The sequence below is a fragment of the Ascidiella aspersa genome, chromosome 8 (assembly GCF_963924565.1).
Source record: "Ascidiella aspersa chromosome 8, kaAscAspe10.2, whole genome shotgun sequence".
Classification (NCBI taxonomy): Eukaryota; Metazoa; Chordata; class Ascidiacea; order Phlebobranchia; family Ascidiidae; genus Ascidiella; species Ascidiella aspersa.
In genome coordinates, this window is record NC_139454.1 from 23,550,109 (window position 1) to 23,568,887 (window position 18,779).

The window sequence follows — 18,779 nt, forward strand, 5'->3', positions numbered from 1 at the left end:
AATACAAACGTGCTTGTTAAAAAATCACGTGTTGTTGCTGCAGACTGTTTATTTTGTTGTCTCGTGGCCCAAAATGTTTGCTGGTTACAGCGAAATTTGTCTAATTAAGTCCTTTATTTAAGAAAAGTAAGTTCTTTACGATACCAACTTATTTAAGGAATTACAGCCACAATTTGGATTCAATGCTGCAATTCAAAAAAGGTAGTTTTTTTAAAATAGAGATTAACAACTGAAGGGAACTTAACTTTTTTAAAGTAAAATTAGGACTAATAACATGGTTTATCTATTTTTCTTATTTTAACACAAAAATTGCATTTTCCTATCGGATAGGTTCGCGATACTTTTTGCCCAAATTATCGGTTACCGGTATCGGAATAAAATGTCAAGTATCTGACATCCCTAATCACACTTCATACCTTTTTATGTCTCAGATTTTGGTAGCGATTAAATACCTTCAAAGATATTTCACTTTTTAATGTTTAGTAAGGTCTATATAGCATAAGTTTTTCGGTTGCCGGTCATTTAAAAGTATGATCTCATCCTAAGCGGTAATATCTACTCTAAGAATGTTGAGCTGACAGTTCAGAACTCTTCTAAACCGCTGTAGCGCGGCGTTTGTTTTTAAGGAAACCAATTGCGCAAATATTTCCAGCTTCCAGTCGCATGTAAATAGCGAAAAAGTTTTCGGCCCGGATTTCGCCGAATATCAGATCAATCAGCCAAGCTCGGAGGCGAGATATTTTAATTGCGCGGCGCTCAGCGGGCATCTCTACAGTCTACGGTCGCCGTCGGAAGGCAAAATCCAGGTGTCAGTCCGTCAGTCCCAAAATACCAGCAGCCCATCACGATTTCGACCGGAGTGGAAGGCAAAAAGGGAAAAGCGGCGTGGTTTAAATTTAGATGCCCGGCCTAGGGCGTTTTATTAAAGCATCGGCGCTGGCTATAAATTCACTTATCCGCGCTTGTGCGCTTATCAGATCGCCGAAAAAGGTTTCGCGGAGTTGTTTTTCGGCCAAAATGTCCAGTTTTCGAGGAAAACAACTTTTGCTCGGACAGACAGGGGCGTTGGCTTGGTGCTACTTTTTTATTTTATGTTTTGAGCGGATTTCGATTTAAGGTGCCAACTTGTTTTTTCAACCTGCGCCTTTTAAGCATTTCATGTTTTTTTATTATTGTTAACAGGATATAGTTCTGCTAAAATGGTAAAAGTTGTGTTGTTGCTTGTCGTCGGTCTGGCTTTGCTTGCATCAGCGGCCTCAAAGAAACGTAAGTAAAGTTAAATTACTTGTTTACAGTACAATAACATTGTAACAATCAAATTTTCAAACAACCAGCACTTTTCATGACCCAAATTTAAATCGACTAAATTAATCAACCGTTGCAATTAGAGATAACGGATTTTAGATTTTTTTACACTCAATTAATTACTGCTCGAACGTGGTGTATTTTCCACACGATAAAATGGTTTTACAAAGTATAATTTTTCGCATTAGTTTTTTCAAATGTCTATATTTATTACATGGTGTTACACGATTGACAGACAACTAATGTTTTCGTTATCGCATGATTTTCAAAGAAAACCTACGTCTTTAGCATTATTTGTTACGTTCGAAACTATAACGACCTTACTTACATATAACAATTAGTCGACTTATACGAAATTAATTTCGCGTAGCCTACCAAGGTCGATGGTTTAAAATTTGCCGCGAAAGGGGTTTTTATTCACTGAGAAAAAAGTTATTTGTGGCATGGGTCAAAAAAGTTTAAAATTTTCGTGCCGTCTCCAGATAACTCTTTGCGTTAATTGTGCTGCAAATCGGCCATTTTGTTGCAGCGTCCTACTGTGAGTGACAAGGCGTAGGGGTGTTCGGTAATACCGGATCGGAGCCGATACCCAATGCCAAGTGGTAGCATCGGTACTTGTCCGATATCACATTATATGATACCATCTTTCATGTATATATATTTATTAGCCATGCAGTACACAACGTTTTCTACTAAAATGGAAGTTGTTTTTGAAAATCAGTATTATAAGTAAAATAGCTTCGCTAAAGCGGTTTAATTTTTTGAAGCTAAAGCGTTACACTTGCTCGCTTATAATTCACCAATTGGGTATTTTGCTATTACACATGACGTCATTTTTTTATCAGAAAGACTTTCGTCCAAAATATCGTTATCGCGTCAAAATAAAAACTCAATGTTTTAAACCTTCATTCATTATTTTTTTTTCTCTTTTACCCAGGTACACGAAGGTTGCTGGGGAAAGTCCCGCCCTCGTGTCAAATACCCCTCTGGAACGCCAAGGTGGCCGACAACTGGGTCCTTCCGGGCGTCCTGAGCACTTCTAGGCCCCACTTTGAGCTGGTCGTCAAGGGCCTGAACAAACATGGACGCTACCGACCCGGAAAATTGCACACGGGTACGGTTTATCATGTTGCTAATTACTATATTTTTAAGTTCTCCTATGTTTTACTTGGTAATGAAAAACAAAATAAAAAAACACATAAAAAATTAAGATACAATGTTTTTTTCAACTGATTTGTCTGCATCATTTGGAAACGGAGAAAAGGCGGCGCAAGGCCAAACCAATTTTTTTTGGTTTATATACACTTGTATCTAATAGTATTTTTTAAATTAGCACTCTGTCTGTCAGAAAAACTCCGCACGGCGTCTACTTTTTTCTTATTTACGCGTTGCGCAAATTACGTTTAATCGAGAACACACAGCAAGTTGTAGGGCAGGGATGGCGAACCTTTTCATCGCGCGGGTCACAAACACGTCTTCAATTTTTACAAAATTCACAAGTGGGTATATATTTAATTATTTGCTAATTTTATGCGAAACTTTGCTGTTGCGTCGTTTTAAGTATTGTCTGGGTTGGTAATTCAATGTTTTTGGAGGATTTCGAAATTTGGATTCCCACAAATATTAAGAAGCTAAATAGTTAACAAATGCTAAACAAATGCTGCAGCGGGTTTACAGGAGTTCAGCAGAAAGTTTTCAGCATGGTTTATTGATTTAACCAGGGTTTCAGAACTTTTAGTCCGCGCACTCATAGTTTCCCTTAAAGGATCACCACCCGATCCGTTTTACAGCGATAAACCAAATGCTTTATAGTTGTCTCCTTTTTTGCACCGATTTGTTAAAGTGCAGTTAATGTAGGCCTATACTTGACACGCCTTAATCACTTTTGCACGACCCACAGATTTACCAGTCCTTATTTAAATAGAGTTATCTAACGAAGAACTTTTTCATATTTGTTCTTTCATGAAAATGATTAATAACATTTCGATATTTCTAAAGAGACAAGTGGGTCATTAAAATTCTGTGGCGCGGGACAGTGGTTCGCCATCCCTGTTGTGGGAAGTAGTAAGATTTAAGAATATTAAAGCCCATACACAAGTAGGTAGAATTTTGATTTGTTTTTCAAAACATAGTCATAAAATAAATAAAGAGTTATTCGAAACGTTTAAAATGATACTACTTCTATATGGGCTTTGATATTCTTATTAGATTTTAGTATAGTTCTGCAACAATTGTTTAAATGAAGCAAGTACTATTTGTGGTGAGAATTCTTGCAATCACCCGAAATGTAAATTTAAGAGAAAATATTTAAGATTTTTTTTTTTTTTAAAGGTGCAGAGCATTGTTTGTGAGCTCTTTTAAAGCTTAAAAGTATCGTGTCTTAGTGTGGCAAGTAAAACATCAGATTTAGATTTGATCAACCTTTCGCGTCATTTCAGCTTTGACTTGACCTACATTTTTAAACCATTTTGCTACCAAGGCCATTTTTTTCTTCAGTTCAAGTCAGAGTCACGAAGTACAAGAGAAAAAGCAAAACGGCCATCACTGGTTTTTACGTCACTCTCCAAGCCAACTCAACGACGACATCGTGCGGCGACAGCGTGGGAAGTTTCCGGCGAACCCGGAAGCGCGGGCGCAAGTTCGCAGCGCCACCACCCGGATGTGCTCAGCCGCTGATTCTCGACGTTAAGCGGCGCCACGTGAAAAAGGGGGTGGGCAAATGGAGGGCGCCGATATGCGGAAGCGTCGTTGTGATGAGGTGAGATTAAAAGTGGTTCCCCAAGTTTTTATTTTTATTTTCACCCTTACCTTTTTTTCTTTATTTCCAGCCTTACAAGCGCAAACACTTCCAATTACTCGCGAGCAAAAAAATAGGAAGTATTCTACCTTTTTTATTAATAACTTCGATGCACCCTTATGACAAAAAAATGTAAAACAAAACCTTGGATTTTAGGCAGTAAATTATTTAACAGCTCGTGGACAGAAGGCAGTCTATAAGAGTACTGATTCGATTTTAGAATTAATAACTGTACAGTTTTATTTATAATATTTCCAAGCCCTCCGCGTTATTTCAAGCAATAGGTGTCTATTAAGTAGGAAAGTTTGAAGACCACTGGTCGTGATGCTAAAGGTGGAATTTCGTCAGCAAATATAGACTCTTTTATCAAGAAAAATGTGCGCGCTGTTAAAATTAATTACAAACATTATCCTACCATTACATAGGTAATAAACAGGTACAATCCAAAGCATAAAAAGCTTAATTTTACCTAACTTTAATGTATTAGCATTCATAAAAACAATTAATTATACTTTTTTGCTGGACTTATTTCTAAAAGTTGCAGCTTTTTTGATGCGACAGTCATGGTAAGTTACTTAACATAGGCATTCCTAAATTCGTGCTAATAGTCGCGTTTTCGTTGGTGCTTAAAACCGCTAATTGGAATATTTTGTTTGCAGAGCAACTGTCCGGAACACCGACGACCGTCTTTACGGGGACACGAATATATTAGGAGAACAGTATCACCTTCTTACAAAAGTTCTTCGTCCAAAAGCGTCTTGAACTGACAGCGCCGCCATTTTACATTCGAACATCTTTGATTTTTGGTGTAGTCAGGACATAACACAAGCTATCGATGCTTCGGCAATTTACAGTCGATACATTTAAGCATCGTAATATATAAGAATGTTCTTTGGAGCGAGTAATATTTCAAAGGGGTCAAATTTATAGGTCAATCTATCTGTCTGCATTAATTTCTATTAAAAAATTTAACACAAAAATAAAGATTAGGTACGCTCAATGTTTTCATAAACGGATTGTTTTTTTCTTTCTTTTATTGTCGCTTTACGTGTAAATATGTTGGCTGCGTACATTCAAAGTGTATTTGAGCGCAAACCCATTTTATGTGTGGCCCAATAACTTGCCTTTCGACCAGTGTTTCAAGGTTCGCATAACAATTTGTACCAAAAATTTGCTTCTCAAGCAACTTTTATTACAGCATAACCGTAGACAAAGTGTATTAGCCCAAAAACTTAATAAGTGCACAAGTAAGAAGATAGATATGTTAAGTAAATTTTGTAAGGGTTTATGCGAACTCTATTGTATCCATAACAAATGTGATACCTGGGCCGTTATCGTTGGTAAAAAACACGACTTCAGAAGGACTAGATCACAGTTCACGTATTTGTATGAGTATTTCATCGAAAGATGATATCTTACTGTAGATCCCTTTAACTTCACCGCTGGCTATTTGTTTTTCTTGCCTTGTTTGTACTAAAATCCTTATTGGGCTTTTTGGTTTCAGCCAGAAAACTATTTTAGAAGGAACACTGGTCATTACTGAAGACGATAGATTTCTTGCTAATTTTTTTGTTTTGTCGCGTACCACATGCGCAGTGTGCTTTGTATTAATAGGTGTAGCAATCTTGCACAACATGTTTATACCTGTACACGACTATTTCTTCGAATGTGTCACTGTAGCGTATGTACGCGCTTGTTTCACTTGCTGTAAAATAAAAGAAGCATACAAAAGCTATAGGCTTATTAATTCTGGCCAGGCCGACTGATCTCGGTAAGCTTTCCCTAAAGGCATCAGGTCTACTATAACTTCCTAATAATACAATATTTTTGCAAACAAACAAATGTATGTTTTTATCAGAAACCATCTAAACTTTAGTTAGTTAGCATCTCTGCCAGTATTATTTCTGAAAATGACTTTACCTGATCAAGCGTGAAATCACGTGAGTTTCGTTACTACTGTTTTGATATACTTTGATGACAATGGCCACTTAAAAGTTTCATATCATACTTTATTTGCCAAACCAAATTGCCCTGGTCGATTAAATTTATGGAATACTGGTAGCTTCGTTTGTTTTCCAAAATGGCCCAGCCGCGGGTTCTAAAGATTGTGTTAATTGGAGACGGTGGCGTCGGAAAAAGTTCGATTATGAACAGGTTCATTACAGACGAATTCGACGGACAGTCGTATCACACAATTGGTAAGAATAGAAACATATGCGCTTGTTTTATTTCTGCCTTCATTGTTTAAAAAAAATGCGACAAACTACAATATTAACTGACGAGAGTTTCCAAAAACGTTATCCTTGAAGCAAGGAGCTATTCGCCAGGAAGAAAGTAGTTGAAATGCGTTCTGTAAAAGGTATACGCTTAACTTAGTAACTTGCATATCTAACTTTCAAAAAAATGTTGAGTTGTCCTAGACTTCTAAATCTTAGGTGGGCATTAATCTTTTGTGGCAAACTGCACATCTCAAAATTTCACCAAAGATCATAGCGTGAAGTGCCATGAAATGCAGACTGGACTTAAACGCCAATACAGGAAGTTGCAATTTCACTGGATTACTCTTTTACACTTGTACCAATAGCTGATTTTTAATTTGGGTTAGGGTTAATGCTTAAGTTTTGCTGGTGTTTTTTTAGTTTTACATAATTTCAATGATGTTTTCAGCAAGTAATTTAATATACATTGTCAGCCAGCTAAATAGTCTCAGAAGGTGCTTATGGGATATTTGACTGGATCTGTCTTTTACAGTTGCACCTGATAGTGATTATATGTCGATTTGAACTACAGTGTCCGAGTGAATAGCCTCTTCCAAGTTAATAACCTGGCTAACAAACTAATTTAAAATTATTGGGGAAAAAATCATACAAATAAAGCAAATCTTGAAAAATTAATTTTAATGAGACTTCCAACCAAATTTAAATTCATGTATAATCTCCAATGGGTGATTGTGTACCTAGGGATAAGGGCAAATAACCACTAACTATTAGTTTATCCAGTTGAGTTACAGCAAATGTTTGGGTTTAGGTGGTATTAGAAAAACTTTTTTGGAATCTGACAATATTATATTCCTTGAACAAATAATTTTATAAACTGTTTTCTGACAAGCCAAAAAAAAATGGATGATCAATGATACCCCAAATTTACCTTTGGTTCACCCAGTCACTGTGTGATTTTTTTTTTGCAAAGACAATTATATAACTGGCCGGAAATTATAATTTTTTTCATCCCACAAGCAATATAGTTAGATATATAGGCATTTTTGTATTAACATTTGAAAATAAGTTTACAAATATATGGTTTTGAGGAAATAAAAATACCTCAAACTTGGAAATTAAATATTCTGTTTATTGCATACCAAGATTTAGTTGGATGTAATGTGTATCAATTGATTTAGGTACGATACAAAGGCTTTATTTTAAAAATTTGCTGTATAGACTGTCTTTTTTGTTGATTTAACTCCCACACTTTTTAAGATCTAAGATTTCAGCCATTATATAGCTACAGATGCCCACAAGCCACAAATAACCTTTTTCATACTTGGGAGTAAATCAGAATTTCTTTGCAAGAGAATAGATTCAGTATATACACAGCTTTTTCAGACTTTCTTTTGTAAAAATACATATTTATACTTTTGATGGTTTTCAGGTGTTGAATTTTTGACCAAAAACGTGACGGTGGACAATGTCCAATACACGCTTCAAATATGGGATACAGCTGGCCAGGAGAGATTTAAAAGTTTACGGACACCGTTTTATCGGGGTGCCGACTGCTGTGTGCTGACGTACGCCGTGAACGACTTGCAAAGTTTCCACAATTTACCAATGTGGAAGGAAGAATTTCTGTACTACGCCGACATAAACGAACCGCACTTTCCATTTCTGGTGCTTGGAAATAAGGTGGACATTGACGCAGATGAAAAAGAAGTCTCGATGGTGGACGTTAACAACTGGTGCAGGGAAATCGGTGGTTATCCGCACATCGAAGCCAGCGCAAAGGATGCCATCAATGTGAAACAGTGCTTTGACACCGCAGTTCGAAAGACTGTAACCGCACAGTTGCACCATGGAGATGCAAGTATTACCAACCTTACTTCGGATATGCCAAGAATCAACCTGCACACCACTGATATGGGTAAAACCAAGTGTTGCTGAAATAGTGAATACTGTAAGCATGGTCATTCAATTGGTTGCCAACTGGCCACCTTCTTAAACATATATTGTGTATAATGCACTTAATTTATTATGAAGTAACTTGCAGCCAGTATTTATAAATGTTTTTAACTTGGTGTCTTTGATGAAACTCGGCATGGTATGTATTAGTTTCAATTTCAATGGTTTTACTTGGTAGTATCAACATGTTATTTCCATACCCAATATTCTGGAAAAAAAGTATTGTGATCCAAAGACATGTTTACTATGCTAAAAAAAACAGTAATTTTTATTTGGTTGTGTTACATAGAAAAGTACAATTTTTTTGATGTAGAAATCACTACACAAGATTGTATATCATGCCTGAAATTTCTATAAAAATCACTGATACCACAACTAGGCATTTGGTATAGATTCTGATCCAATTATTATCAGGCATACCCTATCATGTCTCCTATTATATTTAGCTCAAATTATTTCTTTCAGTTGGCTTCAAATGCCGTAAAACATTCAGTTCCTGCCAAACACAAAAACAAATCTTGGAACTTTAATTTTATATTTTTTCGCAAGATGTAGAACTAGTAGAGTATAAGAACCGCTTTCATCACAGGCGAATTACAGATGACAAAACTAAGGCACATAATTTATTTCATGATGCACCATTGGACTGTAATATTTAAGCAGCAGCAGCAGAAGCTGTTTGAACTTAATCGAGATCTTCACTGTGGATTTTGAAAAGTTTCGCTAATTCGCTGTAATCTTCGTACGATTGATGATCACGAATAATCTGAAAAATAGTAGTTAACAATTTACAATTTGGGTCATCTACTTTACTGGATTCGAAAATGTTAATTAACCTTTTTGCACTAATTAAGGCAGGTTTGTGTACTATGACTATACAGCAGTGTTTCTCAACCATTTACTTGCTGCAGCCTACTGTGAAATTTTACAGTTTGTTGAATAATGGTGTTGCATTTGTTTATTGTAACAATATTTAAAAAGGTTTGCAACATATGTACTGCAATAATTAAAAAAAATAAATTGAATGGCATAATGTTTAAATATATATATATTAGATTTTTGTAACCTACACAAAAAAAGATAAAACAAGAATTATCAAACAAGAAAATTTACCTTTCTTGCGACAGACATTCGTCCAAATACATTCCATAGCAGAATTCCTACAACAGTTTGGTCTCGCAGATAGAACACAACCCCTTTTCCAAAGTCGTCGCTTACTTTTTTTGAAACTTCAGGGGAATGTTTTTGTTCTGGTTCGGGTTCAGATTCTTTATGAACACAAAAAAAGTTTTTATTAACATCCCACAAGTTGCTTTTAATTAGTGGACTCAGTATTTTAAACCCAACATCTTTCGTCTAAAATTGGTACTATCAAAAATTTTGTTTTTACTGTGAATTGAATGTGGTCTTGCAATAATTTTGACCTTCGTGTCATACAGCTCGAAGTTTTGTGAGCCATTGCTATGTATTTGTTTTGTTTTTATTATGATTGCATATATTACATCAAATAAAGAAGTTATGTGTTTCATTAGTTGCACTTGCTTATTACAGAGGAGAGAGTCAATAATTTTGTTTTAGTCAATGTTTACTAAGAAATTTAACCTAAGAAGTAGGTGATGTGGAAAAAGAATTCGTTAAATATCTTGGGATAACATAAAGTGTTTTTTATTAAAGTTTCCATGTAAAAACAATTTGATTGCAGAAAATGCTAACTAGTTTTTGATAATTTTAACCTTAAATTTATTAAGTGACCCCTTTTTGAGAAGCTCTGATCTAGCAAGGGACGAGCACAAATAACAAAGGTGGGAGTAATTGCAGTAAAGTTTTTTGAAGATTTTAAGTGAAGCCTGACGGCCAAACTTGATTTAAGTCTTTTGGACAAATGACTGGGAAAAAGTCATTTTGCCAAATATATGGGATTACTAAGTGTTTTTCATTAAAATGTATATTCAGTTTACTGTATATTGCGTTTGTGTTATGTTTTGCTTAAATTCTTGTTCATAATCTGACGAGTTTAGCAATTTGAATAGTTTAACATTTTACTTTTATGTCAATGACATCACTTGAAGTTGACTTGACTTGGACTCCGTCATTCCAAAATGACTTGTTTACAACACTGGCATAACCCATCTGAATTCCACCCAAAATATTCAATTACCCGGCTTCATACGGCGGGGAGTAGCGATGAAACCGTTCGGGTACAAACTATTGATGGATCTTACCTTGATTAGACGACCTTAACCCTTCCTCGTCAGCTGCCCTTGGCGAATCTTTTTCTGTCGCTTTGGCGAAAACTCCGACGGTTGGAAGACGGGAATCCACCAAACCAATCGCTTCGTAACCGACATCTGGACCGAGGTCGGACCTTAAAATAAAGTAGTTCGCAGTGCCTTTGCTTGAAACAGTGTTTTTAACATTTGATCGCGGTTGTTTCTCGACTTACTCCAGCCCGTGTAGCTCAGTTGGTAGAGCGATCGTCCCGGTATGACCGAGGTAGTGAGTTCGAACTTCACTGCAGGCTACTTGTTTTTCTATCCCACCTTACTTGCATATAAACAAATAGCATATGAATAAGAGTTAGATCACCAATCGTTGTGTGGGTTGCACCACAATAAAACTTAAAAAAAGGCGTCGCAAGAAAAAAAAGGAAAACCACTGTTGTTATATACAGTGGTATGTTTACTGACTGAGTACTGTTAATCCAAGTCATGACGACATTTTTTGAAATACGAATGGGTTGCTTTACGAAATGAGAAGAAGTTTTGTGTAGCACAGTTTGAGAATCCCTGGTCAGTCTATGTACTACTGTATTGCCATTGTTTTACGTGAGAGGGGTTGAAACAAAACAGCTGGTGAGTGTGTCGCAAATCATTAACCAGACCAAACATCGCATATATGGCTGATCGGTTAACAGAAGATTACGTAATGTACACGTTTGGTTACTGCCCATTATCGGACGATTTTTCCAATTTTCACAGTTAATACCTTGGACTTGAATTTGATTTTTTTTACAAAATTACGTGACTTCAACATAAGGTGTTTTAAAAATGATTTGACTTGGACTTCAGGTATTTTACAAATTTCTTGACTTGAATCGAAGGGTTTTTTAGAAATAACTTGACTGGAACTTCGGTTAATACACAACATGACTGGTTTGCCCAGAATTGGTAAGTCCCAGAATTATATCCGACAGTACTTAGGCAAAACGACAGCTATGAAGGCACGTTCAACAGGAATCGAAAATCGTGTCAGCATCGAAACGTTTGTTTGGCAATTAATCAATTGCCTAACACCCGGAAAATCGAAATACTGACTTTTGTTTGAGTTGTTGGTTGCCACTAATGCGTTGTTCGACATTGGGTACTTAACACTTTTTGGATTAAAATTTAATTCTGATGAGCGAGTTTAGGAGTAAAAGGTCGACTTATGAAATAAATGCACGATAAGTGTCCAAGACTACACGGATTTTGTAGTACGATAGTCAACTGGTAAAGTCTGAGCCTTAGTATTTTTTTCCGATAACCGATATTTAAGGCCCGTATTAGAAATGACGTCATATCTTTGGTCAAATAAGTAAAACACGACTATGATGAAATCGAACAGTACAAACGTAAGTTTGCTGTTCCTTTAGATTTGTAATACTTCATTTCCTTAGATCTTAAGACTGTTTATTTATTAAAACAGATAAAACATAAAATTACGCCTATAAGACATCATCAGTTTCTTAAGAAGGAATGATTTTATGTTTTATCTGTTTTAATAAATAAACAGTCTTAAGATCTTTGGATACGAAGACAAGAATCTTTCTTTTACATTTTATTGTCCGCGGGAGATCCTTACTTTCTAAAGTGTTTCAGCTCATTTCCTTAGGTAGGAAACTTTGAGGGTAAAAAACGCAGTGGTAGAACACAAATAATGGTTGACAAACACGATCACATAAGTACCGGATTGACACCGATACCACTCTAGTATAGGTCTACTACCATCTGGCATTGGTAACAATCCGATGCTGAACAACTGGATGTAATTAAACTTCTACGCTGAGATAACAAAGGGTAATAATGAGGTCGAAAAATTACTAAAAAAGTTTTTGAAAAGGGTAAAAAAATAGAAAGATAACAAAGGGTAAAATGGGTAAAAACCAGTGGTTCTCAAACTAAACTAAAATTAAAAAAAACAACCCTAAAATAAATACCCTAACATTAAAATCAGTAAACATCGAAACAACTTATTATACACAAGCTGCCAAATAATTTATTATTGTTAAGTTTAATGTTAAAGTTTAATACTGACAATTTATCAGTGGGCCTAATAACTGGGGAAAATGATCTAATTGGTTGGTTTAAGCAATAATGACGTCATTTGGGATTGGGCAGGAACGCGACACTTTTTGTTCAAAATATCGGGTATCGGACAGAATGTTGAGTATCAGACGTACCTACTGGTAAGTTGGCAAAAAACGCTCGTTTTTTCCATGTTTTTATAAAGGGCATAAGACAAACCTGCACAACTCAAAATGAGACAAGGACCGTAATAACATTACAAAAAAAAATTAGCGGACCGCATACTGAAGTTACAGGACAAACTTGCGTCATAATAAGACGTCGTAAAGCAAGTATTTGTAAAAACACTGTTGTAGCAAACTCGTGCCAAATATATGCATCCAAAATCCAGAAAATGCATTTAGTTAAATTTGGCAGAACTTCAACTATTAGACGAATAACCCATAATAACCCAACAATTAGGTGTGATTAACTGATCAGGCGATACACAGCACGGACTTAAATGAGGTAATTAGGGGTTGGGTGTGGGGTCAAGTTAGGGGTTGGGTGTGGGGCAAGTTAGGGGTTGGGTGTGGGGTCAAGTTGTCCAGTTTGGTCTTATTCCGACGGATTTAGGACTTATGTGATTTTAAACGTTACTCCGACTATAAAGTATTAGTCCTATGTTGATCTTATTCCGAACTGTGTTGTGTATTTCGACGTTGGTGTGGTTGTAGTCTTCCAGCACTCACCAAAACATGGACTGGTGGAAGTAGTGCTTTTGTGCTCCGGTCATGTTCTCGCCGGCCAGTCTCCCACTAACAACTGCATGATCGTGATGCTCAACTCTGCGCCTTCCCAACTTGGTGTCGTAGAAGCAAGCCGCGTCACCCGCCTGAAAACATTTTTAAAATGTCGATAATTTAAATTGTTTTTTTTATGTTGCCCCTTGGACACGTGTTGTTTTTGTCCGAATAATTATTTTTAATTTTGTAAATAAAATTTCTTTAAATATTTTTGTTTTCCCTAATATGTTTTTATCAACTTGGTGTTTTCTGTTTGTTTTTTCAATTAAATTTTTTTTTTCGAACAATTTTTGTGCCATTAGTGCGGAATGTTTCAAACGCTGTAAAATAATATCTAAAGGTTAACGAATAACAATCGCTCTTTCATACGTCATAAAACCAGCGTTAAGTGAGATTCGAACTCATGCACTAATTTTCATGAGGCGTTTATCAGTGATGTAATGACTCGTGTCAATGTATTGACTAAAGTTCATTCAAGTCACTATGCCTTGGGTTGAACAAAACTGTTTTCAGCATTTTTTATTATAAACTTGGGTTATTTTTTTTTTAATTTTACATTTTGCAGGCAATATGTCGGGGTTCTGTTATTTTTCAGTTAAGATATTGCTCAAAATCGGACAAGTTTGTCAAGTTTAATAGTTAAACGTTTAATTTTTAAGACAAAGACTTGACTTGGAATGGACTTACTCTAATTACGACTTGACTTGTTATTTATTCAAAAAGACTTGACTTAGACTAAAGTCATTTCAAAATGACTTTTTTTAAACCACTGCCGTTTACCGACTTACCACCCAAATATTGGACCTTGCTTGCAGTTCGGCGTTTACTTGGTAACCTCCGTGTTTTTCGTTGATCTCGATTCCAGCTGAGTCGGCCAGGTTGGTGTCGATTTCAAGACCAACGGCCACTACGATGTGGTCGGTCAACATCTGCAGTTAAAAATACACCATGTTTTAATGGCGTCTGAAAAAGCAGTGCTGTAAGTCGTTGACTTGTGCACTAAGCCACTGTTTTTGAATGACTTGACTTGACTGAAGTCTTTTGGGCAAAAGTGTCTTGACTTGACTAAAGTCTTTTTGACAAATGACTTTGGTTGAAATGAAGTATTTTCGTTTTGGGGGGGCTTTTTTATAGTTGTTAGTCATTTGACAAAAATATGTAGTCAGCATTTTCAAGAGTTTTGCATGAACCTGAAACGTTAACTGACATATGCATCAAAAACGTGGTTAACGACGCCAAGTAACGCAGTACTTTAAATAATAGTATATTGTTTGAATCCTTCAAATAGGTTAAAATTTGTCAAAATTTTTCATTTTTTAGGTCAAAAAACATTTTCCCTAATTATCATTTATATAAAAAGAAAAAAGTGTTATCGTTATCAGTTAGCAAAACCATAAAACAATCTGTCATCGGTGTCGGTTTGAACACAAGATATCGGTGTCAAAAAATCCACCTCTTGGTCGTTGGTGAGCGTGAGCTTGACTTTGTCTCCTTCCATGCTCACATCTTTCACGAGCGCTTCACTCACAACGTTCACGCCTTCACTTTTAACCTTCTGCGTTGTCCACTTGGTGAGATACTCAGGAAGCACTATTCCCATGTTGCCCTTCTCTGGGAAGATCTGGTTCACGCGGAAACCTTTTGATTCGCCTGGTCGAGGATTTTTTTTTAGTTCTAGCTGGCTGCAAATAGCGGTTTAACGTTTGTTTGGTTTTCACAAATCCTACTATAAGGGGCCAAAGCTTGGCTGCTATGCTTAGAATTTAGTTAGGTGGCTGGAGAAAGGGTTGAGAAACATTGGGCTAAAATAAATAAATTTATTGCAAGCTTTCAAGGCATAAATATGTTTTGTATATACTTATTTAAAATCTGCCAGTAGTTAGTACACAAAAAATAACGGTCTGCGTTCGTGAAAAATAAATAAAAAAATTTGTGGTACTTTATGTCAGAAAAAATAAAATCTGCTATTCTAAAAACATGCTATACAATATACACTATAATTATATAGTAGACAGCACACAAAAAAATAACACTTTGTGTTGGTGAAATATAAATAAATAAACTTGGTTGTACCTTTATGTCCGAGTGCACATGCGATCTCACTTCCCATAAAGCCTCCACCGATGACAGTAACCGACTCAACTGAATCAGTCACTTCATCCAATTTGAGAAAGTCGCTGGCCTGAAAAGCCATTGTAATTTTTAAAAACAGAGTACTGTGAATATATAGTATAAAATAGAACATGTTGGAATGTACACCCAAGGCCACTTTTAGGGTGTTTTGTACTATTGAAGGAATGAAAAAATTCTCATACAGTCACTTAAATTATAGCGTACATCTGGAACTACACCTGTGACTGGAGTACTTTTGGAAATAATGGTTTGGCCTGCTAAGTTTTCAACGTTGTCAGCAAACCTTTGAAACACAGCACTGACATACGAGGTAAAATGTTAGTTTTGTTGAGGATTATATTGAAAAATAACATGAAACTGTTAATTTGTTGAAGCTAATCACAATTACAACATAGACAGGACAAAAAATATTCCAGGATTAAGGAAATTAGGTACAAAATAATTAGAAAAATACAATATAAGGAATGGCCATAAATCAAATTTACAAAATCATATCTTTTAAATCATGTATATTGTGTTTTTTTTTATTACAAATAATTGTCAAATTGCTGCACAAACCTGGATCTCATTGATTTACACCTTTATAGTTGGCTTAAGCTTTCTACTTTTAGGGTGAAAAATATGCATTTTTTTCTAAAACAATATATATATATATTTTACATAGTGGAGTCTGGAGCTTACATGGTGCAAGTCAGGTATTGTTTAAGCAAAATGGGAATTTTGTTCAAAAAAACAATTACTTTTCTGTATAATGTCGTTCTTTTTGCAACTTCGTCGCCGGCCTTTCTAACACTGGGGAGGTTTCTAGGCTGCCCTCCAGTGGCAATAAGACACTTTTCGTATTTTATTTCAGTCCCGTCATCTAAGGTGGCAAGGTTTTCCGACGAGTCAAGTTTTTTCACCTGCACAGAATGTGTAATACAATCACTTTAGTATACAACCAAAAATCACTGCATAACTCAACAAACAAATGCAATGTCCAGTGTTTTAAGCTGAAATAGTCTTTTACATTTCTTAAACAGTCTATAATATACAGCCTAATTCTGTAAATTAGCAATTATTGTATTTTTTTTGGTGAATTTAGTAGCACTCACTCAAAATTTATTCGCCAGCATCAAAATCAAATGTTAAAAAACTGATCATGAACTATATCTTAAAAATAATATTATGGCAAAAATGCCATTATATTTTTTTTGAATCCTAGTTGCTTAATTATGAATTATAAACCTTTACAGCTCATATAAAATAAGTAGCTAAAATTTACTTACAAAACAGCATTGACTTGTAATACATAATACTGTAACTTGAATGTCCAAAGCATTCACAAAAAAATGGAACTGTATACTACTCACTATAGATATAGGTGGAGGTTTTTTTGATTTAAAACAAGCAAATCAAAAACGCTTTAAAATTGACCTTCTTATTTAACGCCAGGGCAACACCGCCTGCTTCTTTACTTGAAAGCTCGCTTGGTTTACAATAAAACTCAGGCTTCTCAAAGTAGATGTCTCTCCACTTTCCATTCCACTGCTTGAATTGCAACAAGCGTGATGTTTCCTGGTCGTCACCGTACCACAGTTCTTTGGAGAGTGGGGGACGCATATACGGGACTTCAGTATCATCGCTGATAATAAGGATCTGTTGGTCATAAATAGAATACCTCAGTTTCAATGATAAGATTAAGGTGTTCTATCTTCAGCTTATGGGTTGAAAAATGTGTAATGAGAATCTGATGGTCAAACATAGAATACCTCAGTTTCAATGATAAGATTAAGGTGTTCTATCTTCAGCTTATGGGTTTAAATGTGTAATGAGAATCTGATGGTCAAACATAGAATACCTCAGTTTCAATGATAAGATTAAGGTGTTCTATCTTCAGCTTATGGGTTTAAATGTGTAATGAGAATCTGTTGGTCAAACATAGAATAGCCCCGACACGGCAGGGTTTTTGTTTGCTAGAGTTGCACGAATCGCTACTTGATTTAAACCAAGAGGTTTACTAAAGTTATGAGTTTGACTCACCAAATGCAATATCAAATTCAGAAAGGATAGACCACACACTGTAAATCGCTAATTGAAATACACAGGGGGAATATTTCCACCCAATGAAAATGTAATAGATCAGACAGAAGTAGCAGACTTAATCAAGAGTTTTACAAAAACCAATTAATTAGTTTACTGCATGAAAATGTGGTTGGTTTGGACTATATATACTTTAACTGGTTATCTACATGCCCCAATAATATGAACACTTTTATATATATTACCACTGGTAATCATGGAGTGCACAATTGTTAACCAATCCCTGGTTAAGGTGATAAATATAGACCTAATTCCAAACCTTTGCGCTGACGTCATGTTTTCGGATTGCACGCATGGCTGCATAGGAGGCGGTTCCACCACCGATAAGTAGATACTGTACTTGAGCGGGAAACTCTGGAATGTGTACTTCAGTGTCTGGAAGTATTGTCACATAAAACAGTGGTGGGCAAACTGTGGGCCACGGGTTATTTTTTGAAATATTTTAGTTTTGTCAATGTCATGGGATGCATGATAGCAGTATATTCACTGTACTGTATTTTTAAAGTGGCGTGGCTCAATTTTTTTTTTACTTTTGATCACTGTTGCATCATAGGGCCACGGTGCTATGTTTGTATGCGTGGGAGTGAAATAAGTTATCGGTAAAACACAAAATTAAAGTTGTAAAAACTGCTAAATTAAGTACGAAAGATAAATAAGTTTCCCGGTGTATCTGTAAGTTGTAGTTTTTGACAAAAACATCAGGTATCAATATATTTATATTCAACACATTTAGATTAAAGAGTTGTCGCCACTGAAAATTTGTTAAACAAAACAAAACTGGTTGTAAGTACCTTGTTCTTCTTCGCTTTGCTCATTTGTCAGTTCTTCAGCAGCCGACGTGTCGCGCTCGACTGATTCGGCAGCCTGTGCCTCATTTTTGCTGATAAGTTTGTAAATACCCTGCAGAATGTTTTTCAATGGAAAGTATTATTTTTAAGTTTTACTCGAAAGTCTATAGGAATATGTTTATAACCACTCTTATATAAATATATATACACACTTAATTGTACATTTCAGCCTTGTTTTAATCCAGTTTTCTACTTTAAAACAATAATTTATAATAAAAAATTACTGTAAACATCAAAGATAAGTAAGCTTCCTAATGCAAAATCAGATTTGGCCTTATACCTTGAAAACCATTACCATCACACTTATCAACCTGATCAATTTTGTTTATTTTACCATATTATTGACAATATGCGGTATGGGAGGGCACATCTTT

The 18,779-nt window shown here is 35.6% G+C and overlaps 3 protein-coding genes across 3 annotated transcripts; 2 read left to right on the forward strand and 1 right to left on the reverse strand.

Annotated features, from left to right (window-relative positions):
- The first annotated feature begins 1,199 nt into the window (after positions 1–1,199).
- On the forward strand, positions 1,200–5,815 carry LOC146136947 (uncharacterized). Its single transcript, XM_083396293.1, has 4 exons — positions 1,200–1,266; positions 2,243–2,419; positions 3,802–4,063; positions 4,762–5,815. The coding sequence occupies exons 1-4, from the start codon at positions 1,200–1,202 to the stop codon at positions 4,862–4,864; spliced, it is 609 nt and encodes a 202-aa protein (XP_083252419.1). The 3' UTR covers positions 4,865–5,815.
- Positions 5,816–6,077: 262 nt separating this feature from the next.
- On the forward strand, positions 6,078–9,796 carry LOC146136948 (ras-related protein Rab-9A-like). Its single transcript, XM_083396378.1, has 2 exons — positions 6,078–6,300; positions 7,751–9,796. The coding sequence occupies exons 1-2, from the start codon at positions 6,183–6,185 to the stop codon at positions 8,254–8,256; spliced, it is 624 nt and encodes a 207-aa protein (XP_083252504.1). The 5' UTR covers positions 6,078–6,182; the 3' UTR covers positions 8,257–9,796.
- On the reverse strand, positions 8,827–18,697 carry LOC146136949 (apoptosis-inducing factor 1, mitochondrial-like). Its single transcript, XM_083396294.1, has 12 exons — positions 18,686–18,697; positions 18,349–18,457; positions 17,817–17,932; positions 16,892–17,113; positions 16,216–16,377; positions 15,416–15,524; positions 14,796–14,992; positions 14,131–14,271; positions 13,289–13,431; positions 10,497–10,639; positions 9,388–9,542; positions 8,827–9,040 (listed from the first exon to the last, which is right to left on the reverse strand). The coding sequence occupies exons 1-12, from the start codon at positions 18,695–18,697 to the stop codon at positions 8,960–8,962; spliced, it is 1,590 nt and encodes a 529-aa protein (XP_083252420.1). The 3' UTR covers positions 8,827–8,959.
- Positions 18,698–18,779: the final 82 nt, after the last annotated feature.